The 27,991-nt window shown below is 41.6% G+C and overlaps 1 protein-coding gene across 10 annotated transcripts in view; it reads left to right on the top strand.

Moving 5' to 3' along the window:
• The first annotated feature begins 6,717 nt into the window (after window positions 1-6,717).
• The window catches only part of RALGAPB (Ral GTPase activating protein non-catalytic subunit beta), a 101,751-nt gene continuing 80,477 nt past the window's right edge, over window positions 6,718-27,991 (top strand). For 3 of the 10 annotated variants that reach the window (XM_089896863.1, XM_089896874.1, XM_089896876.1), the window contains exon 1: window positions 22,865-26,505. In XM_089896863.1, coding sequence (XP_089752989.1) covers window positions 26,320-26,505 — 186 coding nt within the window. In that variant the 5' untranslated portion in view covers window positions 22,865-26,319. Of the gene's footprint in view, window positions 7,039-7,064; window positions 11,279-22,860; window positions 26,506-27,991 lie in introns of those variants that run through there. The other 7 variants (XM_089896869.1, XM_089896868.1, XM_089896866.1 and 4 more) reach the window with 5 other exon arrangements.

Genomic DNA, 27,991 nt, shown 5'->3' on the forward strand with positions numbered 1-27,991 from the left:
TCCCAATGCATCCATCTTCATTAAATTCCTTCTTGAGAAATTCTGTTCATTTTTATTTCTGGCTTCCTAGCATCGCTTTGGATTTGGACTCTGCTATCCAGAGTATTCACCAAGCCTCGGGGCTTCGTGTCTTTTGAGAATCGGCTCAGCTGGTTTTCTAGGTTCTCACCCAAGTCTCTGCAAGAAACTATTGGTTCAGCCAGAGCTTAGGGCTGAGTCCTCTAGGATGCTATTGGAACACACTCTCCAGCTTGGCTTTGACCCTTTGGAGACTGACTGAACTCTCTAGGCAGTCAACCAACTGCGTTATTGCCCAGCTTACATCTCTTTATCTCAGTTAAAAAGACATCATGAGGGTTTGGGTCAAGGGCCTTTCAGGCATAATATGGTTACACACAGGCCTTCCCAACCTATTAGTCTCTGATTCTATCACAAAAACCTTATAGGATTACTTGCTATAACTTATTCTTGGGAATCCCTTACTGGCTCCTAGAGCTCATTGGTCCCTCTCTAAGGGTCTACATACTACCTATTTGGGAACAATTATAGTTTTGTTTTTTTTTTTTAATAAATTTATTTATTTATTTTTGGCTGCTTTGGTTCTTCGTTGCTGTGCACGGCTTTCTCTAGCTGCGGCGAGCGGGGGCCACTCTTCGGTGCGGTGCGCAGGCTTCTCATTGCAGTGGCTTCTCTTGTGGTGGAGCACGGGCTCTAGGCACGCGGGCTTCAGTAGTTGTGGCTCACAGGCTCTAGAGCGCAGGCTCAGTAGTTGTGGCGCATGGGCTTAGTTGCTCCATGGCACGTGGGATCTTCCCAGACCAGGGATTGAATCCGTGTCCCCTGCAGTGGCAGGCGGATTCTTAACCACTGCGCCACCAGGGAAGCCCCTCAATTATAGTTTTGAGTGAGTTAGAATTTGCCACACAGTTTGTCAGGTCTATCAGAATTTATTGAAGGGCTTCTTAACCTAGGGTTTGTGAACTTGCATGGGAATAAATTACATCTTTATTTTCACTAATCTCTGACTGAAATTTCGCATGTTTTCTAATTGTTAATGTAAGCAACAAATCACGGTAATATTAGCATGACCTTGACTTTGTCGCCAATACAAATCATGGATTTTTCACATCATGCTGGAGTCGTTGTAGACATTTCAAAACATCTTTCAAGTTCACAACTACTTCAAAATTATGGTACTTATAAGACCTGCTGCTAGATCTTGTTATTTAATGCATTACTAAGGAGGCACATATATCACCATATTGCAGGTTTAAAAAATATTCTAATAGCTTTATTTTAATATAATCGGCCTCCCTTGCAATCTGACATATTTCATTTGATGCATTTAAAAATACGACTCTGAGAAGAGGTCTGTAGGTGTCACCAGTTTGCCACAGGGGCTCATGTACAGAAATTCATGCTTGTCATGATGGTAGCAGCTCCTTCTCAGAAGCCTCAGGGGCCAGAGCTCTGCCCAGAACTCCCCTTTGCCCAGACAGATCTCTCTCGAGGGGCAAAAGAACCCTCAGCCTCAACTTTGTGTTCTTGTCTTCTCTTCACTCAGACTAAGCTAACACTAGTGAAGCTTTCCTTTCGACTACATATCTTGAACTCTTTAGGCCATAATCACTGCATTCCTGAATTATGATTGCTTTCAATGCTGACCACAGTCCTGCCTTCCACACACCACACCAGCGGGAGCACAGGAAAGGGGCCCGTGAGCAGAGTGAGAAGAGTGGCCCCCTTCGTACAAGATACATCCATCCCTTGTTCTCCATGGCTTAAGACAGATGAGAGCACCATGTCATTACACTGGTTGGAGGCATGAAAAGTACCTCGATGGAAAGAGCACATCGGCATTGCAGATCAACATCTCAAAAGTCCTTGGAGGAAACAGGCATGGCTGCTTCTGCCAGAGGGAATGAGGTGACCACCCTGGGGGCTAGCTGGGGAAGGGACAGCAGAACACCCAGAGTAAAGGACATCTGCTGCCCTTTTCTCCCATTTCCATGGCTTCAGTAGGTTAGAGGGGCACTGTGGTCTGAACAGAGAAGTGCAAGCCAATATCTGGGTCCACACTTGCAGCTCAAGCGTCTGCAATGCATTGTTGATGGCTCACAATCTTAAACCTAGCCTGGTTCCAAAGTGAGTGAGAATCATCAAAATCATACTAAAACTATTTTCGCAGCCCAATCTTGCACAAAGGGTGAAAGAACTACTGTATCCGATAGCAAGAGTGAGGTCCTTGCCTGGCTGTCCTCTTGGAACCAGAGCTGGCTATGGGGCTCCATAACATGAGTCCTGGAGTATCTCAGGGCATCTGGGCAACCCCACACATAAGTGAGAGAGGGGTGGGGGTAAGATAGAGGGTTGAAGAGTTCTTCAAAGAAAAGAAATGGAGAATGAGACGCACCCGGGATGGACATGGTCTGGGACGGGGTAGCTGTTCCTAGACGGCACCTCTGGCCAGCCCCAACCACTGAAGTGAGACTTATAAGATTTCAAGGTAGAAATTTATGGCCAACAGGACCCACATGGGACCTGGTCTGGATTGGGGCACCTGGCCAAGATGGCATTGGTGGCCTTGGAGGGGCACTCAGAAAATTTTGGGGAATACCAATCCAAAATGCAGTACCATTTGAGGCAAAAGGTCTGGGGCAGGGGACCTCTTACCTAGATCTAATTGATATTTTCTACCTCTACCATTGGATATTATTCACTAAGACTTAACGGTCCAGCAAGAAACTGGGTTTAACACTGAGCCAATGAATCTTCCAGCCACTCACCCACCCATCCAACAAATGTTCATTGAGCACATACACTGTGCTAGTATTGCATTAGGTTCAGGAGAAATAGAAGTAGATCTTCTCAACCATTATCCACACCAAGCTAGTTCTGCACAACTGAAAAAGGAAGAAAAGGAAAAAAACTGGCTACAGATGACATACCTTTCATACATTTGTTCAGTTAAACACTTTTCTCAATTATGGCTTTTGAAAACTGTTCCATTTACTATGGTTCCACACAATTTACCCCAAAACTTAGTGGCTTAGAACAATGACAATATTTATTTTGCTCATGAATCTGCTATTTGGGCTGGGGTTATCTTATCTCTACTTTGCTTGCTTTCAGGTGAGTTGGCTTGAAGCCTGGGGACTGGAATCATCTGAAGCCTTCCTCACTCACGTGTCTGGCCATTGATGTTGTCAGCTGAGACAGGTTGTCTCAGGTTGTCAGCTGGAACATCTCCACATGCTCTCTTCATGTGGTCTGAGCTTCCTCCCAGTATGGTGACTGGGTACTGAGGGTGAGCATTGCAAAAGGGGGTAAGCCAGGTGGAAGCCGAATCCTCTTAATGACCTAGCCCTAGAAGTCACCAAGCATTACTTCTGCCCTATTGGCCAGAACAGTCACAGCAGCCAACCAGACTCAAGGAGAGGAAATACAGATCCATCTCTCAGTGGGAAGATGTTGGTTACATTGTAAGAAGAACTGGGGGATGGATTATATATATTGGTGAGGTCAATTCAGGAAAAACGTCTGCCACATAAGGTTGATACAACTGCTCCATTTTTTTCGTTTTTCAAATGCAATACCTTTTAATACACAGTAATTAGGTACATGATACAAAGTGATTATTCTGACAGTACAGTTTCAGATGAAGACAATTCCCCAATTCATTCTACTTTTATAGTGAGAATTTACAATGTAGAACAGATTTGAATTGTGCCCTGTTTGGAGAATCCAAATGTTTTATTCTGTATAGCATTGCATATGTCTTTTCAGTCTATTGTGCATGCACACTTTTCGCATATGTTTCAAAGTGTTCTGATGTTTAATTTTCCCTCAAGGTGTTTTGTGTGTGTTGTAACTTTATTTTTATGTTGGTTTAAGAGAAACCCTGAAAAATTTTTTAAAAATTGGAAAAGAAAAAGATGCAGAAATATAATATCACCTTTAAAAAATGACTGCTCACTTGTATCTTTCCTCCACCCACCACCCCTCACCTAATATTAAATCTTGTCTTCTTGGTCAGTACATTAGTCCTTATACATTACATTCTTTACGTAGAAGCCACATTCTTTTTTTTTTAGCATTTTATTTTATATTGGAGTATAGTTGATTAACAGTGTTGTGTTATTTTCAGGTGTACAGCAAAGTGATTCAGTTTCATTTATTTATTTATCTTTTGGCCACACCATGTGGCCTGTGGGATCTTAGTTCCCCGACCGAGGATCGAACCCGTGCCCCCTGCATTGGGAGCACAGAGTCTTAACCACTGGACCTCCAGGGAAGTCCCACAAAGTGATACAGTTACACGTATACATGTATCTATGCTTTTTCAAATTCTTTTCCCATTTAGGTTGTTACATATTATTGAGCAGAGCTCCCTGAGCTCTACAGTAGGTCCTTGTTGGTTATCCATTTTAAATATAGCAGTGTGTACATATCAATCCCAAACCCCCTATATCCTTCCCCCCCACAGAAGCCATATTCTTAATTTAAAATTATTTATTTATTGCTTATATGATTTTTGTTTCCATTGTTCCATTGCTACATTTTTGTCTGTTAAAAATATTTAGGTGTCTTGGGTTGGAATTGAACACCTATCTTTTTCCCATTAAAATTAATGGAATGGCTTCCCTGGTGGTGCAGTGGTTGAGAATCCACCTGCCAATGCAGGGGACACGGGTTCGAGCCCTGGTCCGGGAAGATCCCACATGCCACGGAGCAACTAAGCCAGTGCGCCACAACTACTGAGCCTGTGCACTAGAGCCCGTGAGCCACAGCTGCTGAGCCCACGTGCTACAACTACTGAAGCCCATGCCTAGAGCCCGTGCTCTGTGACAAGAGAAGCCACCACAATGAGAAGCCTGCGCACCACAACAAAGAGTAGCCCCCGCTCTCTGCAACTAGAGAAAGCCTGTGCACAGCAACGAAGACCCAATGCAGCCAAAAATAAATAAATAAATAAAATTAAAAAAAATAATGGAAATATATATATTTTTCATTTATCAGCTTTTCACTTAGAGGCAGAATTTTCAGGAATGAATTAAAGTCATCAGGTGGGAGATAGATGTACTTTCATCATCTCCCTAAAAGCTTTGACAGCCCCCCAGTCCTCTGTGTCTGTCATTTTTCCAGTTCCCGTCACCCATTGCTCTTCTAAGCTATCACCTCCATTATCAGCTCCTTACCTGTCTGACATATTACAGATGTTCCATATTTATTATGTTAGGAATGAGTCTGGTTGAAAGTAACAGGTAACTTGACAAACTGTGGTCTAAAAAAGATTTTTTTTTCCCCCTCATAAAACAGGAAGGCAGTCCAGGGTTTGTGCAGCTGCTTGAGTATGACCTAAGGTACCAGGCTTCTTTTGTCCTTTTATTTCATCTTCCTTAGCACAATCCTCCTCATGGTCTCAAGATGATTGCTGCACCTCCGGGTGTTGTGCCTTAATTCCAAGCATGAAGTAGGGGAAGAGTGAAGGTCACAAACTTCTCCAAAGAGTTTCTTTTTATTCTGGAAGGGAAGCTGTCCCTTGGGACTTCTGCCTACATCTTATTGGCCAGGACTTTGTCTTATTGCCACTTCTAGCTGCAAGGGAAGGGGGGAACTGTGTGCTTTGCTTTCCAGCCTCTGTAGTTTGGAAAGGCAAGGGATACGTGATTGGAATAAATATTGAGAGCCTCTTACAACATGTGCCACACTGCGTTTAATTGAAATGTATTGCTTCGATCCACAAAGTATCCTGGATATAGCCTGTTCTTGTCCTGGAACATTCTTCCTTTTCCTTTTCTCTCCTCTAGTTACTTTCCTGGGTATGTATGTGTGTGTGTGTGGGGGGAGACAAAATATTGAGGAAACACTCTTATTATTATTATTTTTTCCCATGAGGGTACCAGTTCCCTTGTCACTCCTTCCTCCATGGTCTCTTCTAACTGAGGGTAAGGAGGAGAAGTCAGCATCTTCTTTGCTCTGTTCTGCTCTTTTCAGACACCGTGACTTCAGCACTACTATCCTGATCCCTTCCTCTCTGAATATCAAGGACAGTCTCAAGGCCAGGTTCTCCCTCCTCTTTCTCAGCCCAAGTTTCCTCCTTTACACTCCCAAGGGACTTGAGCTGTATCTCTCTAATGGTATTTATCATTTTCTTCGTTGAAGTTGAAACCAAATGATTGGAAGTGGTACTGTTTACGAAATGTGTGGTGCATTGTAGGTGCTCAAACCGGTAGCTCTTGCTATTATTACTACTATTAATAATGTCTTATCGCCTATATCAGACTCAGCTCCTTAATGACAGGCTCTGAATCTGATGTCCGATTCATCTTTGTAACACACATCTGGCCTGGAACTGAACATTGCTCATAATGCTATCAATATAAGGGGGCGGCGGGTAAAGGACAACATTTCAAAGGAAGGGTGCTGTAATGGTGTGAGAAATTCCTAGAACCTGAATGGGAGCCAGAATCTTGCAGAGAAGACCCTTACTCCGTCCGCATCAAAAACAGGCAGAGTCCCAACTGTTTCATAGGGACGCATGTGGACCGCCTCCACGCCTGTATTGCGATGATGTAGGCGAATCCGTCACTTCACCCCTCCTGCTCCTCCGGAAAGGGAGGCGGGACTATACCCCGCGCGCGGCGACCTGGGATAGCTGCGCACGCGCAGCTTCCGGCTCCGTGTCTTGGGAATTATTTGACGCCACCGCCTCGGCCCCACACAAGTCTCTGATCAGGCGCGCCGCGCACGCGCAGTGATCCTCTAGGCTCGGGGAGTTATTTGACGCTGCCGCCCCTGGCAGTCGGAAGTTGCCTGAGCAGAGCCCAGCCGGCCGGCCCGAGTGGCCTTCGTCGACCCGGGCGCCCTGGGAGAGCCGCTGACGGGTGGACGGAGCGACCGCTTGAGGACAGCCGGCCGGGGCAGCGAAAGCGCCGGGCCTATGGCGCGGGTGGCTTGAGGCGGAAGGCCGAGTGCGGCCGGCGGCGGCGGCGGCGGCGCCCGCCCCAGCAATGCGGGCCCCGCCCGTCGCCTCAGGTAACCGGGCGGCCCTCCCCGTCGCGACCGGACCCTCCCCTCTCCTCCCCTCCAGGCGGTCTAGGGATGGCTAAGCCTTGTTTCTCGGCCCCGGTGGCTCCAGGGGCCCTTCGGAAGCGCATCTCATTTTGGGGGGGGACCCACGGGGTCCGTGGGAGCTTGGTTGTGGAGTCGGCGGCTTCTGTCGGGTCTGTTTAAACCCGGGGTGGCCCTTGAGAGCTGCCCCGGCCGGGCGAAGCTCTTTCCTGGCAGCCTGGGGGAGGGGGCGGGTCTGGAGCGGAGCTAGACAACTCTGGCGAAGAATTTGGTCCGGCAGAAAGGTTGGTCGAGTGGCTGTCGCTCTGTGGGGACGATGCTGCCCGTTGCACGGTGACTGTCGGAGGAGGAAGAGTTAATAATGAGAATAAACAGCCCTTGTTAAGCGCTTACTATACGCCGGCCATTGTGCCAGACCATTACGTCCACCCCATCTAACTTCACAACAGTCCGATAAGGGAGGATGATTATCCCCATCTTACTGATGAGGCAACTGAGGCCCTGAATGGTTAGGTGACTTCTTTGCCCAAGGTCACGGAGCTGGTAAATTTGACTCGAGATTCAAGTTGTTGACAATTAGGTCAGTGGCTCTCCAACTTCGCTGCACGTAGAAATCACCTGGGGCAGCTTTTAAAGATTCCTGATGCCCACGTAGCAGAGCCAGGCCAATTAAATCACCGTGTTTGGGAGTGGGGTCGGTGGGGGAAGCCAGACAGCAGTATTTCTTGAAGATCCCCACATGAATTCAGTGTGCAGCAAAGTTTGGGAACTGCTACTGTAGATAATTCTGCATCTCAGTAAAACGTTTCAGTGTTTCTCCAGTTTAAGTGTGTAAGAGAATTTTCTGGGAGTTTGTTTAAAATGCAGTTTCCACCCGCAGAGATCTTTTCATTAGGCCCACGGACTACTACACCTTGTGAAAGCCTGTTGGGGGCGGGAAGTAACTTTCTCTGCAGGATTTGTGAGTCAGCTGGACCTTTTAAAGTGCGTGCATCTCATGCAAAACTGTTAGTTTGCAATTTTCCTGGATACACAGTACTCATGGTTATAGTGTCTCTGATCTCTGGGTCTTGTTTGAATATGCTGTTCTCTGCCTAATCTGTCCTCTGTGCTTTCTCCCTGCTCCGCCCAGACACACACACTTCTGCTGTTTCTTACACACATGCAGGTAGCCTTTTCTTCCCATCTCTGGCTGCGTAACTCCCAACATTCAAGAAGCCTCTGTGACCCTCACACCTCTCACTCCCAACCACCTTGGGTCTTTCCTGTTTGCTCTTTAGCATCATCATAATGGAATTTACCAGTGATTTTACTGTGTTGTATTTCTGTGTTTTATTAGATTGTGAGCAACTGAGCCATGTTTTCTCATCTCCGTATTCCTCCTAGTTCTTTGACATAGAGACTCACAAAGGTTTTACTGAATGGAATGTTTGTGTCCCTTTTATGTCACAGACTGCATGCTGCAAACCGATTCTTCTCTATTTCCACCTTTGCAAAAGGTGTTTGGTAGTTCTTGCTCTACAGAGTTTTGTGCTTTTTGCTTGAAAATACTCTAGTTAGGTTTGTTAACTTTTCATTCAGCAGTTAAATAAACACATTGAATTCTTACAACTGGCGAGACACTAGGGAAGACTAACTATGTGCAGTCAACACTGGTTGATTTTTTTTTATTTAATGACTTCTTACCATACGGTGTCATATAGTAAGATTTCATGATGTTTTCTTTTTTTAAAAATTTTATTTATTTATTTATTTATTTATGGCTGTGTTGGGTCTTCGTTTCTGTGCGAGGGCTTTCTCTAGTTGCGGCAAGTGGGGGCCACTCTTCATCGCGGTGCATGAGCCTCTCACTATCGCGGCCTCTCTTGTTGCGGAGCACAGGCTCCAGACGCGCAGGCTCAGTAATTGTGGCTCATGGGCCTAGTTGCTCCGCGGCATGTGGGATCCTCCCAGACCAGGGCTCGAACCCGTGTCCCCCACATTGGCAGGCAGACCCTCAACCACTGCGCCACCAGGGAAGCCTGGTTGATTTTTAATATCTAGTTTTATCACAGTCAGATACAATCAGTTCTGTAGTGGAAACCTTTTTATTGCCCTTAGGCCTTTGCATGTGTTCCCTACTAAACACTGTGCCATCCAAACTAGTGTTTAGTTGTCATCCACTAAATGTTGTTACCTTGCTGGTACTTGGTAAATGCTAGTAGATGGAAGTGCTGTTGGTAGTAGTTCATCCTGTTACCAGGAGAGATGACTTAAGAAGTACTTAATAAAGATTAAAACCTTGATGTCAGAGGAATTGACAAACTTAGTATAGATTTATTACAGAATGCCTGAACTGCTGTTGCCCAACATATTTACAAATTATAAAGGAAGGCAGCCCGGTAGTTCAGATTATATTTGTTCTTGGCTGGTCTTAAAACCATGTAAGGTTTATAAAAGTGAGTGAGTGAGTATGCGTGTGAAGGTCATTATGAAGAGGTTTTTGGACAATAAATATTTTCTATAGTAGTTAAATATGGTAAAGTATGTGGACTGAATAAGAAACACATTTCACGTAATGACATTCTTTACATCATACAGATTGTTATAGAAAGAGTTTTCTTGGTTCTGTTTTGTACTGTTTACTCAAATTTTAGGCTAAGGCTAATGTAGAAACTGATGGGATAATTTATGTTAAATGCAGATACTCAAGAAACTTGCCCTTGTTTCTCTGATCAGATATGGGCAGAGTATCCAGTTCTGGCCTCAGCACATGGAAGAAACTCAATCTTCAAGCCTGAGGTTTAAGTCTCTAGTTTGATCCCCCAGAAAAGGTGGAAAACTACACATGCTCAGTTAAAGACCAAAAATGACTCTAATCATGATAGCCTGAGCCCTAGAAATGGATTCTTTTTAATTTGAGGTACCCATCAGTGTTAGCAGATGTGTTCCCTGACATGTGTAGAGGGCTTTTCGATAGAATACATGATTTTCTTTGGTGCAAGACGATTAAACGTTTTAGAATTAAGGTACATGGAGTTTGAGTTTTAGATGCAGAAAATAGGTAGCTTGCCCAAGACTACATGGTTGGCTGTAGCACATCTAAGAATAGAATGCAGGTCTCCTTCCTCTGGACTCAGTATCCCCTTCCACCCTCATGCCCCTCATGTGAGAGGATGTCTTGTTTCTTATTGTTGTTGTGTGTGTGTGTGTGTTGGGGATGGGGGAAGTGGACAGAGTAGTCTGCTATGTTTGAGATATTAAGTTGGATATATAATGAGTGCTTGTAGTATGACATGTACTTTGCTATATAAACTGGGGATATTAAGATAAATAAGACACAGCCCCTTTCCTTCAGGAATCTCTAGTCTAGTCAGGGTTGTAATAAAAGTAAAAGTATAGTATCTAAGGCAGCTCTGTCAAATGGAAATTTCTACAATGATGGAACTGTTCTATGTCTGCACTGTCCAATGTGGTAGCAGTTAACCACATGTGATATTGAGGACTTGAAATGTGACTAGTTTAAGGAACTGAATTTATAATTTAATTTAAATTTAAGTAACATGTGGTTATGGCTGCTGTGTTAGAGCAAGTCTGAGGCATAAAAGATGAGAACTGTGGTGGGGGTGGGAGCAGGCAGGGTATCCATACTTTTTTGGACAGACTAGCAAAAACTACCTGTTTTCACTTTTGGGGAGGAATGCAGGCAAAACCTGTCTCCTTTTCTTGTAACTCAGGTGTTTGATAGGCTCCTTAACAGAATCTGGTGCACAGGTGAATACATTCCTTTTTGGCCAAGCTTGATTGATATTTGCCTTGGGGGTCAATAGGACTACAACAGAAATATGAAATATGTTCCTTTTGCCTTTATTAGTTGTAAAGGTTATATGGATGACCTTGAATGCACTTATGCACCTTAAAATCCAGCATTTATTTACTCAGTTCATTTATTCAGTGTTTTGGCACCCTGTACCCTATTTTTCCTAAGAGAAACAAGGCATGCCTGATAGTGTGTACCTTGCATTTGTACAGCTCAAAGTATGTTGACTTACGTTGTTTTATTTGATCCTTTTCCTAAGTCACTTTAGCTAGGTACTGCAGGTATTCTCCCTGTTTTACAGGTGAGGAAACTATGACAAAGAAATGCCAAGTGACTTGTCCAAGGTCATATGGTGAGGTACGGGAGTCAGAACAAAAGAAGGAGCGTTGGACTTCGAGGCAAGAGGTGGAGTTTCTTGTCCCAGCTCTACTGTTACTTGATGTGACCCTGAGCAAGTTGTAGAGGCTAGTGACATCTGTCTTGCTTAAATTTCTAGGCTTGTTATTGAACTGAAATGAAATAATATGTGAAAGCTTTTTGAAAATGATCAATTATGCAAAGGTACATTGTTATCAAGCAAGATCTGCAATAGTTTTTCTGTTGTAGGATGCCACCTTCGTAACTCATCACGTCAGTTACCATGTTGAATACTGCTGTATCATGGATTTATTCATCATGGATTTCTCTTGTCTTCTTCACTATGAAACTTTCTTTTGGGCAGCCATTGTGTTCTATTCATATCTGCCTCCCTACATGTTAGGACAATACCTGACACATAGCAGGTGTTTAATAAATGTTTGTTTAATGAAATGACTGATGTACGAATTTACAAAGTTAAAAAAAACCTGTTCTCTGTAATTAGATTCGAAGCTCCTTGGGAGCAAGGACGATGTTTATTCATTATTATAGTCCCTGTGCTTGGTGTATAGAAGGCATGTAATAAATATTGGCTGAGTTAATTGATGTAATTAATGCCAAGCTGTGGTCTTAGTGTGTCTACCACTGCATTGATCATTTTGGTAGTTTGTCAGTTAGACCAAACCTTCATGTTACTTTGTGGTAGTACCTACAAGTCATAAACTGTTACCCAGCACACAGTGACCTGATAGTAGAAACATCCAGAGATTACCTAGAAAATGGATACATGCAGAGTTGGGAAGGCGATTAAGTGATCTGCAGGGTAGCACTGTCATCTTTGCTTTCCTCCTGTCACTTCTGGAGTATTGAAAGTGGAGACTTCTCTGCTCGCAGCTCAAGTTGATAGCCAACAGAGCCTAGCTGGGAAGGAGACTCATAGGATCCTAACACAGCAGTCAAAGCTCTCAACCATCTGACTTCAGTATCTCACCACAGTGCCCAACCCTCCCTGCAATGTTCCCATCCTTCCTGCCCTCGCCTTTCTCAATATATTAGAGACACTGGAGTCTGCTTTCCTGCTGTCCCTTCAGCCTGTCTTAGATACTTCCGTCAAATTTCTTTAATAGGAATTCACTTCCTTTTGTATTATTCCTATGATAAAGTTAAACTTTCTCTCATTCTCTGCCCTCAGTTTTTACTAAGTTAATTTCAAATCTCCAATCTGATGATTCATAGTATTCTTCTTCCATAAGAGCTATCGTTTGTTGATTGCTTACTATGGACTAGATAGGACCAAATATCTTACATGTCTTGATTCTCTAATCACAACTCCAAAGTAGGCTGTTACCCTACTGTTATCTCCATTTAACAGATGAGGATGCTCAGACACAGAGATAGAGCAACTTTTGCAGGATTTTCCAACTTGCAGGTGGTGGAACTGGGATTTGAATCTAAGAAGTCTAGTTCCAGAGTCCTGGCTCTTAACCAGTCTCCTATTTGTTTTCATGCTTCTCATCTCTGTGTTTAATGGCTACATTATAGTATATAGAGTTAATATGCCCTAATTGTGAAGGTATTCCATTATTGATGGACAGTTAAATTCTGATCACTTCCCCATCTTATGTGCAATTCACTACAGTGAATGAATGCCTCGTGCATTTTTCTATTGAGTTGTTTATCAGGATAAATTAAGTGGTATTACTGGGTCAAAGCACCTGATATCACTATGTCTCCCACTATGTATTGGCAAAACATTCGTGCTATCCTTGGGTGAATGGTTAGAAAAATGGCATTAGGCTGAGGTGCCTTACAAGTGTGTCAATTTATCGGCAGGATAGAGCTACAAACAATTCCATGGCAAGTGGACTAGGCAATCAAGGCCCATCAGGGTTTTGCCATGGTGCTATCCTGAAAGGTTGATGCACATACGAACATCTTTGCCCAGGAGGACTTAGGCTGTGAAACAATTCTGGTTCTTGAAACTACAGATGTTCTCTGAGATCTCTGGGTTGCTTTGGACAGCCTGAGCTGCAACAGCAAGAGGAGGTTCTTATTTGCATGTTTAAGTCTAGGCTGGCCAATGACAAAACTGGACCCAACGGGACTTACCCTGCCGAATCTGTGACATTACACTCTGCCCTCATCTTCTTTTTTCCTAAGAGCAACAAACATGAAACAAAATGAAGTTATAGGACTTCCATAGTTGGGTTATAAGCCCAGACCCTGGAGCAGAGGTGGGTTAGGGTGACTTTCAGGGCAGCAATGGCTCATTCATAGTGTATGCCTCCCTACCTTCCCTCCACAAGAATCATGCTAATTCAGTTACCAAAACTAGCATATGCCTTTATCTTTGATCAGAGGCGTAAATTGACCCATAGGTGAGTTCTTTTTAGCTTACATCCTGTTTTTTTTTTTTTAAACTTGAATTAGTTGCCAACATTTAAGGAGTGGACTTCACAGAGATGTCCAGATTTTCTGTGTCTCTTGAAAAACTGGATTATCAGACAGCACTGGGGTCTACATTCCTTCAAGGTAATAGTTGGCTAGGACTGAGTAGTGATTGTGTCCTTTAAAGAGAACCTTAATTCTCTAATTTGCCCCAATGTGCACCCTACCCACTTCACCCCATGTTTGGTTTCCTAGACTGGAGGTTTTCATCCTTCCCAGACCTAATATTGGTAATGACTGCTTCAGTATCCTGAAATTAACAGATAATATATAACCTACCAACACATAGAATTTTAAAAAAAATCTGTGAAACTAACAATAACAAATGAAAACCATAAATTACTATCTTTCCAATAAAATTGGTATTTCGGTAAAAATGCTCAGGTAGAGCTATACTAGAGGACATAACAAAATGGTCAGATGCTTGTGTCTACTTATAACTTGAGAAGTAAGACAGTGATATGGCACTTTATATTTGACATTTTGAAATAAGGGCTAAGTAAGTAGCATGTAGTTCTTGTGATTGTGTTCCTGACAGCAGTGTGTGGTATTAACAACTCAGACACCACAAAAGGTATGGCCTTTGGTGATGTGATTGTTCTGAAATGGTGAACAATTCTTGGTATGGTAAGGTTCCAAACATAAAAAAGTTGAATCTTTCCTCGGTTTGCATGGTTAATTGTGTTACTGGAAAATTAAGTGTATATTAAAATAGCACAAAATATTTTGTATTTATGAGTAAAATGAAGTTAGATTTTTAGCCTTAGACAATTAAGAACAGAATGATTTTCTGGCAGACATTAGAAAGTCAGGTGAAATGTAGCAAAATTATTCATTGTGCAGGACTGTCACCTGGGTTACAGGATGTCTAGATATCCTGGATCTGCCCATAAATACCAGTAACATGCCCCAGTTGTTGCGTTAACCAAAAGTGCACTTAATATTTCCAAAATACCCTGGGGGGGCAGTCCTTTTTTTTTTTAATTGAAAATCATTGCCCTAAACTCTTGAGTGTGTCCTGTTGGCCTTACCTCCTAAATCAGAGTGAGTTTTTATCACTCATTTTGCTAGTTTAATATTTACAAAATGATGCCTTAGTTACTTAACTTTGTGTTTCTTTGATTTTTTTTTTATGTTTGTTTCCAGTGTTCATTTTCTCTTCATTGTTTAATTTGCCTCTGCAGTTGACCCTTTCTGTTAGTGGGTTCTGCGTTTGCAGATTCAACCAACCATGAATCAAAGATATTTGGGGAAAAAAAATCCAGAAAGTTCCAAAAAGAAAAACCTGAATTTGCTGTATGTAGGCAGCTATTGACACGGCATTTATATTGTACTTACAACTATTTACATAGCATTTACATTGTATTAGGTATTATAAATAATCTAGAGATGATTTAAAGTATATGGGAGGATGTGCATAGGTTATATGCCACATACTTTTATATAAGGGACTTGAGCATCTGTGATTTCGGTATTGTTGGAGGGTCCTCGAACCAGTTCCCCGTGGATACCAAGGGACAACTGTAATTATAAGGTACATCTTTGTCTTATTATTTTTTGTCTTTTATGTATTCTGTTGAAATTTAGCAGCTGTATTTTTCTGTTACATGTGTTAAATATTTTAGTTCAACTTTTTCTCTCGGTCTTAGTTGCAGTATGTGGGCTCTTTAGTTGGGGCACGTGGCGTCTTTAGTTGCGACATGCGGACTTCTTAGTTGCGGCATGCATGCAGGATCTGATTCCTGGACCAGGGTTTGAAACCAGGCCCCCTGCATTGGGAGCGCAGAGTCTTATCCACTGGGCCACCAGGGAAGTCCCTACCTTACATGTTTCTTGAAGCATTTATTTCATTTTCTTCCATGTAATCATTTAAACATTAATAGATTTGAAGAATTTAAATCTCTTACATTTAAAAACTTTTTAAAAATTTTAAGAAGGATTTAAGAGCTATTAATCCTGTTTTGATTGGTCTTTCATAGAGTTTTTTTCAAGAAAGATACTCCTGTCTTTACTTCAGAATTGGGAAGGGTGGTAGCTGTTTCTTAAAAATGCAAATTCCCAGGCCCTAACCCAGACCTACAGAATTGAGCTTTTTAGGGATGGAGTTTTGAAATCTACATTTTAAACCAAAGGGCCCCCCCCCAATGATTCTTATGTATACAGTGGAGTTTGAGAGCTAGCTTGTCTTTTTTTTTTTCCTTAAAACATATTTTTCCCTCCAACAATGTATTATCCGAAATGGCTGCTAAATATTATTTAAATATTCCTTGAATATTTGAAAACCATCCAACTACTTTTTTTATACTAATAAATAGCTTAAAGCAAATGGACATTTTCAATTTTTATATGTATACAACATGCAAAATTTTGGACTTCCTTCAGTGGCATAAAGGGAACATCTTCCTTCTTCCCATTGATAAACCTTGGCATTCTGAAACATTCAGTATTCACTGTGTGCCAAGGACTTCTCAAAGATTCAGGAAGTGAGGCTTCCCCTCAAAAGAGGTTGACACACTTGTGGTGAAGATATCTTTACAAAGCTAACGAATAACCAAACGTGAAGCTTAATATGAATAGCCTGTAGTAGGCACTCAGAGCTGGTGAAGAGCGGTGACTGGAGGAGTCAAAAAAAGTTTTACCAAAGAGGACATTTGAGCTGTGCTTTGAAGTGTGAAGACTTCGTAAGGTGGAAAGAGGTGGGGAACAGCATGAGCAGTAATACAGGGTATGAACAAACTTGTCGGTTTTGAGCAATCATCAGTAGTTCTTTGGGTCATAGCTTGGAGGATGGGGTGGGAAAGTGGCCATAGAAGGTAAAACTGGGAACGTGGATAAGCAATTTCAATTAGAATTTTAGGCAAGGTTTTTTTCTTTAATTGGATAAAGTCATCATAACTTTTATATAAAAGAGTAAATGCCTGAGAGTAGCTGATAAAGTTTTGAAAAAGAGTAGTCAAAGTAAAGGGGGCTTCCTTTTCAGATGTTAAAACATTCTATAAAGCCACTGAATTTAAATCATTATGGCTGGACTTCCTTGGTGGCGTAGTGGTTAAGAATCCGCCAATGCAGGGGACATGGGTTCTAGCCCAGGTCCCGGAAGATCCCACATGCTGTGGAGCAACCAAGCCTGTGCGCCACAACTACTGAGGCTGCACTCTACAGCCCACGAGCCACAACTACTGAAGCCCGCGTGCCTAGAGCCCGTGCTCCGCAACAAGAAAAGCCACCACAATGAGAAGCCCGTGCACCATAACAAAGAGTAGCCCCCGCTCGCCACAACTAGAAAAAGCCCGCACGCAGCAACAAAGACCCAATGCAGCCAAAAATAAAAATTAATTTTTAAAAATCGATATGGCGTTAGCATAGGAACAGACAAATAGTTGAACAGAACAGATTTGTAAATAGATTCCTATATAAATGAGAGTCTAATATATGACAAAATTGGTATTTCAGGTCAGTGGGAAAGGACGTGCTTTTATTTTTTTGTTTTTTGGCTGCATTGGGTCTTCATTGCTGTGCATGGGCTTTCTCTAGTTGTGGCGAGTGGGGTCTACTCTTCGTTGAGGTGCGCGGGTTTCTCATTGCGGTGGCTTCTCTTGTTGTGGAACACGGGCTCTAGTCGCGTGGGCTTCAGTAGTTGCAGCATGCAGGCTCAGTAGTTGCAGCACATGGGCTTAGTTGCAAGGATGTGTTGTTTTTGTTTTTTTTTAGATGTTGGGGGTAGGAGTTTATTAATTAATTAATTTTTGCTGTGTTGGGTCTTCGTTTCTGTGCAAGGGCTTTCTCTAGTTGTGGCAAGCGGGGGCCACTCTTCATCGCGGTGTGTGGGCCTCTCACTATCGTGGCCTCTCTTGTTGTGGAGCACAGGCTTCAGACGCGCAGGCTCAGCAGTTGTGGCTCACGGGCCTAGTTGCTCCACGGCATGTGGGATCCTCCCAGACCAGGGCTCGAACCCGTGTCCCCTGCATTAGCAGGCAGATTCTCAACCACTGTGCCACCAGGGAAGCCCAAGGATGTGTTTTTAATAGATGATGTTGACACAGCTTACTATACATCTCTAAGAAAATAAAATTGGATCTTTCCTATACCACTTGTAGAAGTAAATTCCAGGTGATATAAAACTTAAATGTGAAGAATTATCTTGCATGGAAATCTAGTAACTCCATTATACACTTTAGGGTTATGTCTTTAAACTTCTGGACCTAGACGCATAATAAATATTTTATGTATTTTACATTATGACCCAGAACATATGCGTATATAAAAAATGAAACAAGTCTCACAGAACATTGCTTACCTTTACTGTGTGTGGTGCCTTTATTGTATATTCTATTCCATATAATTAAAAAGTATTATCTATTTCATTTATTTTATGACCCACAGTTTGAAAAACACTGATACAGGGGATAGGAGGGAGAAATCACCTAAGCGAGACTCAAAGCTAGAAGTTATAAAATAAAAAAATATATATTTGGCTAGAATAATGAAATTTCATTTCATACCTACCAAATTGGCAAATAAATAAATGTGTAAATAAATCTGGTTCTTGGCAAAAGATTGGGAGAGAGAGGAGGGAAGGGCTCTCATCCATTCCTAATGTAAATGGGAGTTGTTACAGCTTCTTGGGAATCTATCTGGCAAGACCTATTAACATTAAAAATACATATACTCCTTGATGCAGTTGTTTCACTCTTGGAAACTTGTCCCTTAGAAATTAAAAGGCCACTACTTAAGGATATATAAGGAAGCATATTTATTGCATCATTATTTCCTGGTGACAAAATATGGGAAATGAAGTAAATGTAAATCATTGGGAGACTGAATAAATTGTACCGTATCATGGAATATTACACAGCCATTAAAAAGAACCTTATTGGAAGGATATTCATGAGGTACTGGTGAATGGAAAAAAGATGTAGAAAAGTATATAGTCCCTAGCTATGTGTGTATATAAATTATTTTAATATGACTGAATTAGGGTGGAGCAAAATACACAAGGAAGTGTTAGGTTGGTTAAATGGATTATCTATTCAGGGAAGTGAATTATTTGGGTAGGGAATGAAGACAAATGTAAAGGGTAAAAAATCACACTAAAACCAAACAAAAAACCTTGTAGTATAATGTTCTTGTGCATTTATTGAAGAGATTATAGTGTGTGTATTATACTATATACTATATGTATATGTATGTGTGTGTCTGTTTATATATATGTCCATAAAAAAAGGTGAGAAAAAATGTTGTGTGGGTGTAAGTTATACTCCGATGAGAATGGCAACCTATCAGAGTCTCCCCTTTTTTCCCTTCCATTTTTTAAAAAAATTCTTATTAGTCATCAGTTTTATACACATCAGTGTATACATGTCAATCCCAATTGCCCAACTCATCACACACACACACACACACACACACCCCCGTGGCTTACCCCCTTGGTGTCCATACGTTTGTTCTCTACATCTGTGTCTCAACTTCTGCCCTGCAAACCGGTTCATCTGTACCATTTTTCTAGGTTCTACATATATGAGTTAATATACGATATTTGTTTTTCTCTTTCTGACTTACTTCACTCTGTATGACAGTCTCTAGATCCATCCACGTCTCAACAAATGACCCAATTTCGTTCCTTTTTATGGCTGAGTAATATTCCATTGTATATATGTACCACATCTTCTTTATCCATTCATTTGTCGATGGGCATTTAGGTTGCTTCCATGACCTGGCTATTGTAAATAGTGCTGCAGTGAATACTGAGGTGCATGTATCTTTTCGAATTATGGTTTTCTCTGGGTATATGCCCAGTAGTGGGATTGCTGGATCATATGGTAATTCTATTTTTAGTTTTTAAAGGAACCTCCATACTGTTCTCCATAGTGGCTGTATCAATTTACATTCCCACCAAGAGTGCAAGAGGGTTCTCTTTTCTCCACACCCTCTCCAGCATTTATTGTTTGTAGATTTTCTGATGATGCCCATTCTAACTGGTGTGAGGTGATACCTCATTGTAGTTTTGATTTGCATTTCTCTAATAGTGATGTCGAGCAGCTTTTCATGTGCCTCTTGGCCACCTGTATATCTTCTTTGGAGAAATGTCTATTTAGGTCTTCTGCCCATTTTTGGATTGGGTTGTTTATTTCTTTTATATTGAGCTGCATGAGCTGTTTATATATTTTGGAGATTAATTCTTTGTCTGTTGATTTGTTTGCCAATATTTTCTCCCATTCTGAGGGTTGTCTTTTCATCTTGTTTATGGTTTCCTTTGCTGTGCAAAAGCTTTTAAGTTTCATTAGGTCCCATTTGTTTGTTTTTGTTTCCATTACTCTAAGAGGTGGATCAAAAAAGATCTTGCTGTGATTTATGTCAAAGAGTGTTCTTCCTATGTTTTCCTCTAAGAGTTTTATAGTGTCCGGTCTTACATTTAGGTCTCGAATCCATTTTGAGTTTACTTTTGTGTATGGTGTTAGGGAGTGTTCTAATTTCATTCTTTTACATGTAGCTGTCCAGTTTTCCCAGCACCACTTATTGAAGAGACTGTCTTTTCTCCATTGTATATCCTTGCCTCCTTTGTCATAGATTAGTTGACTGTAGGTGCGTGGGTTTATCTCTGGGCTTTCTATCTTGTTCCATTAATCTATGTTTCTGTTTTTGTGCCAGTACCATATTGTCTTGATGACTGTAGCTTTGCAGTATAGTCTGAAGTCAGGGAGTCTGATTCCTCCAGCTCCATTTTTTTCCCTCAAGACTGCTTTGGCTATTTGGGGTCTTTTGTGTCCCCATACAAATTTTAAGATTTTTTGTTCTAGTTACATAAAAAATGCCATTGGTAATTGGATAGTGATTGCATTGAATCTGTAGATTGCTTTGAGTAGTATAGTCATTTTCACAATATTGATTCTTCCAATCCAAGAACATGGTCTGTCTCTCCATCTGTTGGTATCATCTTTAATTTCTTTCATCAGTGTCTTATAGTTTTTGCATACAGATCTTTTGTCTCCCTAGGTAGGTCTATTCCTAGGTATTTTATTCTTTTTGTTGCAATGGTAAATGGGAGTGTTTCCTTAATTTCTCTTTCAGATTTTTCATCATTAGTGTATAGGGATGCAAGAGATTTCTGTGCATTAATTTTGTATCCTGCAACCTTACCAGATTCATTGATTAGCTCTAGTAGTTTTCTGGTGGCATCTTTAGGATTCTCTATGTATAGTATGTCATCTGCAAAGAGTGACAGTTTTACTTCTTCTTTTCCACTTTGTATTCCTTTTATTTCTTTTTCTTCTCTGATTGCTGTGGCTAGGATTTGCAAAACTATGTTGAATAATAGTGGCGAGAGTGGACATCCTTGTCTTGTTCCTCCTGATCTTAGAGGAAATGCTTTCCGTTTTTCACCATTGAGAATGATGTTTGCTGTGGGTTTGTCGTATATGGCCTTTATTATTTTGAGGTAGGTTCCCTCTATGCCCACTTTCTGGAGAGTTTTTATCATGAATGGGTGTTGAATTTTGTCAGAAGCTTTTTCGGCATCTATTGAGATGATGGTTTTTCTTCTTCAATTTGTTAGTATGGTGTATCACATTGACTGATTTGCGTATATTGAAGAATCCTTGCATCCCTGGGATAAATCCCACTTGATCATGGTGTATGATCCTTTTAATGTGTTGTTGGATTCTGTTTGCTAGTATTTTGTTGAGGATTTTTGCATCTATATTCATGAGTGATATTGGTCTGTAATTTTCTTTTTTTGTAGTATCTTGGTCTGGTTTTGGTATCAGGGTGATGGTGGCCCCATAGAATGAGTTTGGGAGTGTTCCTTCCTCGGCAGTTTTTTGGAAGAGTTTGAGAAGGATGGGTGTTAGCTCTTCTCTAAACGTTTGATAGAATTCACCTGTGAAACCATCTGGTCCTGGACTTTTGTTTGTTGGAAGAGTCTTAATCACAGTTTCAATTTCATTACTTGTGTTTGGTCTGTTCATATTTTCTATTTCTTCCTGGTTCAGCCTTGGAAGGTTATACCTTTCTGAGAATTTGTCCATTTCTTCCAGGCTGTCCATTTCATTGGCATAGAGTTGCTTGTAGTAGTCTCTTAGGATGCTTTGTATTTCTGTGGTGTCTGTTGTAACTTCTCCTTTTTCATTTCTAGTTTTATTGATTTGAGTCCTCTCCCTCTTTTTCTTGATGAATCTGGCTAATGGTTTATCAATTTTGTTTATCTTCTCAAAGAACCAGCTTTTTGTTTTATTGATCTTTGCTCTTGTTTCCTTTGTTTCTATTTCATTTATTTCTGCTCTGATCTTTATGATTTCTTTCCTTCTGATAACTTTGTGTTTTGTTTGTTCTTCTTTCTGTAGTTCTTTAGGTGTAAGGTTAGATTGTTTGTTTGAGATGTTTCTTGTTTCTTGAGGTAGGCTTGTATAGCTGTAAACTTCCCTCTTAGAACTGCTTTTGCTGCATCCCATAGGTTTTGGATTCTCTGTGTGTTCATTGTCATTTGTCTCTAGGTATTTTTTGATTTCCTTTTTGATTTCTTTAGTGATCTCTTGGTTATTTAGTAACGTATTGTTTAGCCTCCATGTGTTTGTGTTTTTTATGTTTTTTTCCCTGTAATTGATTTCTAATCTCATAGCATTGTCAGAAAAGATGCTAGATATAATTTCAATTTTCTTAAATTTACTGAGGCTTGATTTGTGACCCAAGATGTGATCTATCCTGGAGAATGTTCTGTGTGCACTTGAGAAGAAAGTGTAATCTGCTGTTTTTGGATGGAATGTCCTATAAATATCAATTAAATCTATCTTGTCTATTGTGTCATTTAAAGCTTCTGTTTCTTTATTTATTTTCATTTTGGTTGATCTGTCCGTTAGTGTAAATGAGGTGTTAAAGTCCCCAACTATTATTGTATTACTGTCTGTTTTCTCTTTTTTAGCTGTTAGCAGTTGCCTTATGTATTGAGGTGCTCCTGTGTTGGGTGCATATATAATTGTTATATCTTCTTCTTGGATTGATCCTTTCATCATTATGTAGTGTCCTTCCTTGTCTCTTATAACATTATTTTAAAGTCTATTTTATTTGATATGAGTATTGCTACTCCAGCTTTCTTTTGATTTCCATTTGCATGGAATATCTTTTTCCATCCCCTCACTTTCAGTTTGTATGTGTCCCTAGGTCTGAAGTGGGTCTCTTGTAGACAGCATATATATGGGTCTTGTTTTTGTATCCATTTAGTTAGCCTGTGTCTTTTGGTTGGAGCATTTAACCCATTCACGTTTAAGGTAATTATCGATATGTATGTTCCTATGACCATTTTCTTAATTGTTTTGGGTTTGTTTTTGTAGGTCCTTTTCTTCTCTTGTGTTTCCCACTTAGAGAAGTTCCTTTAGCATTTGTTGTAGAGCTGGTTTGGCGGTGCTGAATTCTCTTAGCTTTTGCTTGTCTGTAAAGCTTTTGATTTCGCCATTGAATCTGAATGAGATCCTTGCTGGATAGAGTAATCTTGGTTGTAGGTTCTTCCCTTTCATCACTTGAAGTATATCATGCCGCTCTCTTCTCGCTTGTAGAGTTTCTGCTGAGAAATCAGCTGTTAACCTTATGGGAGTTCCCTTGTATGTTATTTGTCGTTTTTCCCTTGCTGCTTTCAATAATTTTTCTTTGTCTTTAACTTTTGCCAATTTGATTACTGTGTGTCTCCGTGTGTTTCTCCTTGGGTTTATCCTGTATGGGACCCGCTGCGCTTCCTGGACTTGGGTGGCTATTTCCTTTCCCATGTTAGGGAAGTTTTCGACTATAACCTCTTCATATATTTTCTCTGGTCCTTTCTCTCTCTCTTCTCCTTCTGGGACCCCTATAATGCGAATGTTGTTGAGTTTAATGTTGTCCCAGAGGTCTCTTAGGCTGTTTTCATTTCTTTTCATTCTTTTTTCTTTATTCTGTTCCGCAGCAGTGCATTCCACCATTCTGTCTTCCAGGTCACTTATTTGTTCTTCTGCCTCAGTTATTCTGCTATTGATTCCTTCTAGTGTAGTTTTCATTTCAGTTATTGTTCATCTCTGTTTTTTTGTTCTTTAATTCTTCTAGGTCTTTGTTAAACATTTTTTGCACCTTCTCGATCTTTGCCTGCATTCTTTTTCCGAGGTCCTGGATCATCTTCACTATCATTATTCTGAATTCTTTTTCTGGAAGGTTGCCTATCTCCACTTCATTTAGTTGTTTTTCTGGGGTTTTATCTTGTTTCTTCATCTGGTACATAGCCCTCTGCCTTTTCATCTTGTCCATCTTTCTGTGAATGTGGTTTTTGTTCCGCAGGCTGCAGGATTGTAGTTCTTCTTGCTTCTGCTGTCTGCCTTCTGGTGGATGAGGCTATTTGAGAGGCTTGTGCAAGTTTCCTGTTGGGAGGGACTGGTGGTGGGTAGAGCTGACTGGTGCTCTGGTGGGCAGAACTCTGTAAAACTTTAATCCACTTGACTGCTGGTAGGTGGGGCTGGATTCCCTCCCTCTGGTTGTTTGGCCTGAGGCAACCTAACACTGGAGCCTACCTGGGTTCTTTGGTGGGGCTAATGGTGGACTCTGGGAGGGCTCACGCCAAGGAGTACTTCCCAGAACTTCTGTTGTCAGTGTCCTTGTCCCCACGGTGAGCCACAGCCACCCCCCGCCTCTGCAGGAGACCCTCCAACACTAGCAGGTAGGTCTGGTTCAGTCTCCCCTGGGGTCACTGCTCCTTCCCCTGGGTCCCGATGTGCACACTACTTTGTGTGTGCCCTCCAAGAGTGGAGTCTCTGTTTCCCCCAGTCCTGTCAAAGTGCTGCAATCAAATCCCGCTGGCCTTCAAAGTCTGATTCTCTAGGAATTCCTCCTCCCGTTGCTGGACCCCCAGGTTGGGAAGCCTGACGTGGGGCTCAGAACCTTCACTCCAGTGGGTGGACTTCTGTGGTATAAGTGTTCTCCAGTCTGTGAGGTCACCCACCCGGCAGTTATGGGATTTGATTTTACTGTGACTGTGCCCCTCCTACCGTCTCATTGCAGCTTCTCCGTTGTCTTTGAATGTGGGGTATCTTTTTTGGTGAGTTCCAGTGTCTTTGTGTTGATGATTGTCCAGCAAGCTAGTTGTCACTCTGGTGTTCTCACAAGAGGGAGTGAGAGCACGTCCTTCTACTCCGTCATCTTGGTTCAGGGCCACAAATTTTCCTGTCCGTTTTTGAGAGTGCTTATTTTAGGGCGGTGGTGCTGGGGGCAGGGGGAACATCAGGATATCCTTAGGGGGGTTCCTTATAAATCCTAAGGAAATTGAGGCAACTTTAACAGTCAGTCGCATCCACCCATCCTTCACATTGTAGATACCTTGTTCGATTCTGGTGCATCCTTTCTGCCTTCCCATTTTCAGGGCTTCTTGGTTCAGAGGAGGACCATATCCTCTTGAAAAACACTGATACTTATTGAGCTGGAATGAGGCTTTGTAAGATAAAATTAAACAAAGCTACCAGTTTGAAGAAAAACTAGTTTAAGGGATAGAACTTTTTAAAGCTTAAATGTATCCTTAAACTCTGCTGGCTGGGCAAACAGATTTCAGAGCAAGTAGAAAATGAAAGTTAATAGAAATTAATTGGAAAGGATTAACCATCCTTGATTCTACTAATGAGTATGGCATTTATGATTGTAATATTTACATTGCAGTCATATAGGTATGTTTTCTGTGGCTAAAGTTTCTCATTTGTATGGTAGACTTAGATATCTTTTCATGGAGAATATACAGCATAGGGAAAAGCAGGACATGTCATGGATAATGTATAGGTTAGTGAGGGGCAGTACATGCTATGGTTAAGAGCATGGTCCCTGGAGCCCAACAGATGTGGACTCAAAACCCACCTCTACCATGTTATAGTTGTGAAGCCTCAGGGAAGCAGCAGACCTCTCTATGCCTCAGTTTCTTCATCTGTGAATTAGGGATAGCATTATTTAATTTTCATAGAGTTGTGTGATTTCATGAGTAGTATGTAGTAAATGCTCAGTAAGTGGCAGGTCTTTACGTGTTTTCTGAAGGACATTGACTTCCAGGGGACCCATTACCAGAAGAATGTATGCCACTGCTGTAGAGAATGAAATATTCTCAAAGAATTTTATGTCTGATTTGAGGGCATTGGTGGGAAATTGCAGGGGTATGTTTCTAGCAAGTAATAGGTACTTGGAAACTGTTGACTGAAAAATCTGGGGCCTAGAGTAAACCCTTTCCTTTGTCTCTCTTTCCTACTTAGAGCATACCCTTCTTCTGTCTTTTTCTATTCTGGAACATGAAATGTAGAAGGTTCCCTCATGCTGTGAGTGTACCAAATTTGATTATTTTATCCCCTTGCACGGTGATCATCTGCCCCAGCTCTACTCTGGGCTTCTGAGGGCTCTTTTGGGGAGGTGCTCAGAGAGCTGCTTCCCAGGGTCTGCCTTTCCTACCTGATCTCACTAAGAGGCTATTTAGGACATTCTCAAGACATTTAAATGTTTTTTTTCCTCAGTCTTCTCAAGGCAATATATTTACAGCTTCTTTATCTTGCTATGTAGGGTAAATATGTATTTTACTAAGTTTTATTAGTTTGCAGCAATATAGTTTGACTTGTAATTCTCTTTTGTCTTTTCAGGTGCCATTTGGATAGTCCTTTAGCGGCACGATGTACTCTGAGTGGAGGTCGCTGCATTTGGTGATTCAGAATGATCAGGGCCACACCAGCGTGCTACACAGCTATCCAGAGAGCGTTGGGCGAGAGGTGGCCAATGCGGTGGTTCATCCTCTCGGGCAGGCCTTAGGTACCCTTTCAGCGGCTGGTGGTGAGAGTTTGTTGAAAACTGACAAAGAAGTAAGTGTTTTTTCATTTCATTCTACTCTGTGAAAATATAAGTTTGTTACAGAATAATTTGTCTAGCATTGTCTTTTTAAGTGGATTTCTGCTCAGTGTAGTGTGACGTCTTAATTTGACCGTATTTGGGTTGAGGGTTGGGGCCCAGAGTCTGTGGGAGTTATGAGGAATAGGTTGTACCATTGTACTGTTGGGACTTCCTGCTAGCTGGGCCCAGTTCTCCACTTGAGCTGTGAGCTGAGACAGAGACTTGCCTGTCAGGTCCCTTTCCCTAAGTTTTAGGCTTAGTCTTCAGATTTCCATTCAGAGGTTGTGTTTGGAAGGTCTTCATTCCTACGTCTAGATGGCCTCTGACTGAAGGCCCATCTTGTGTTGTCTTCAGGCTACACATGTGTGCTGCACTTGAGGCTCTCCCGCTGTCTCCATCCCAGTCTCCCCTTGTCTGACTTCTAGGTTTAAGAGTGCTACAGAGCAGCTAAGCCTGTATAGCTGTGAGCCCACGTGGTTGGAATAGGGGTTGTGTTTGCTGTTCCTAAAGATGAGGAGCTTTTGGAGTGGCTTGGCCTAGAGCTGGTCCTCTGTTCTTGGGTTCAGGGGACGGGGCTGAAGTTAAGTTGCCAGTGGGGAGTCATGAAGGGGCCCTGAGAATGGAGTGATACAGAGCTTGCTAGTATGAGGTCTGGCTAAGATCGGGATTAGAACTTGTCCCCTGTGCTTGAGGACGTTCATACAACCTTTAGGCTTTGGGTTTACCTGTTTCTCAGACACCGCACCGTTTTTCACTTACATTTTGATTTCTTGTGAAGGAGAGATTAGGCTTAATCTAGATATAAGACAACTCTAGTTAGGAGACTAAGGTTTATAGCTCAGGAAGTATTTTATTTACCCTCTGTAGGCCAAAGAGCCTGGGTTGCCAAAGGGGAAGCCCCTCATACTGAGGAGCATTTTCTTCTCAGAGTGCCCTGGCAGAGACTTACCCCGAGGACCAGGACTTGTCCTGCACACTCTCTTCTTGGTGTCTGTAATTCCTTCTGCCCTCTCCTGGGAAGAGATGGCATGTGAGTAGATAAAGGTGCTCAGTGCAGCCCTTGTTTTTTCTCCTTTCCTACCCTCAAAAGGATATGAGAGAATAGGTCTTGAATCCAGTGTCCTCTCGAATTATACAATTGAACTATTGTGTGAAGATATTGCCAAAGATACCTTCTCCTTAGTCTTTCCTGTGATAATTAGGGACTTGCAACCTGTTTTAAAATTCTTTCTCTTGTTCAGCTAAATCCCACCCCCTCCATACCCCTTCCCACCTCATTTGTCACAGCTTCACTGTGTTTTTATAGTCACTTTTAACATTTATTGCTGTTATATGTTACTTTCTATTATATTATATTGTTGTTATGTATTTTCTACCCTTAGCCTTTGTAGTTCTGAGGTTAAAAATTTCAGTATATGTATTTATCTTGTTAGATTCAGCTTTAGTTTTAAGGTATTA

This window comes from Delphinapterus leucas, chromosome 15 (genome assembly GCF_059928025.1).
Source record: "Delphinapterus leucas isolate spDelLeu-1000000601 "Yukka" chromosome 15, BTC_Dleu_Yukka2, whole genome shotgun sequence".
Lineage (NCBI taxonomy): Eukaryota > Metazoa > Chordata > Mammalia > Artiodactyla > Monodontidae > Delphinapterus > Delphinapterus leucas.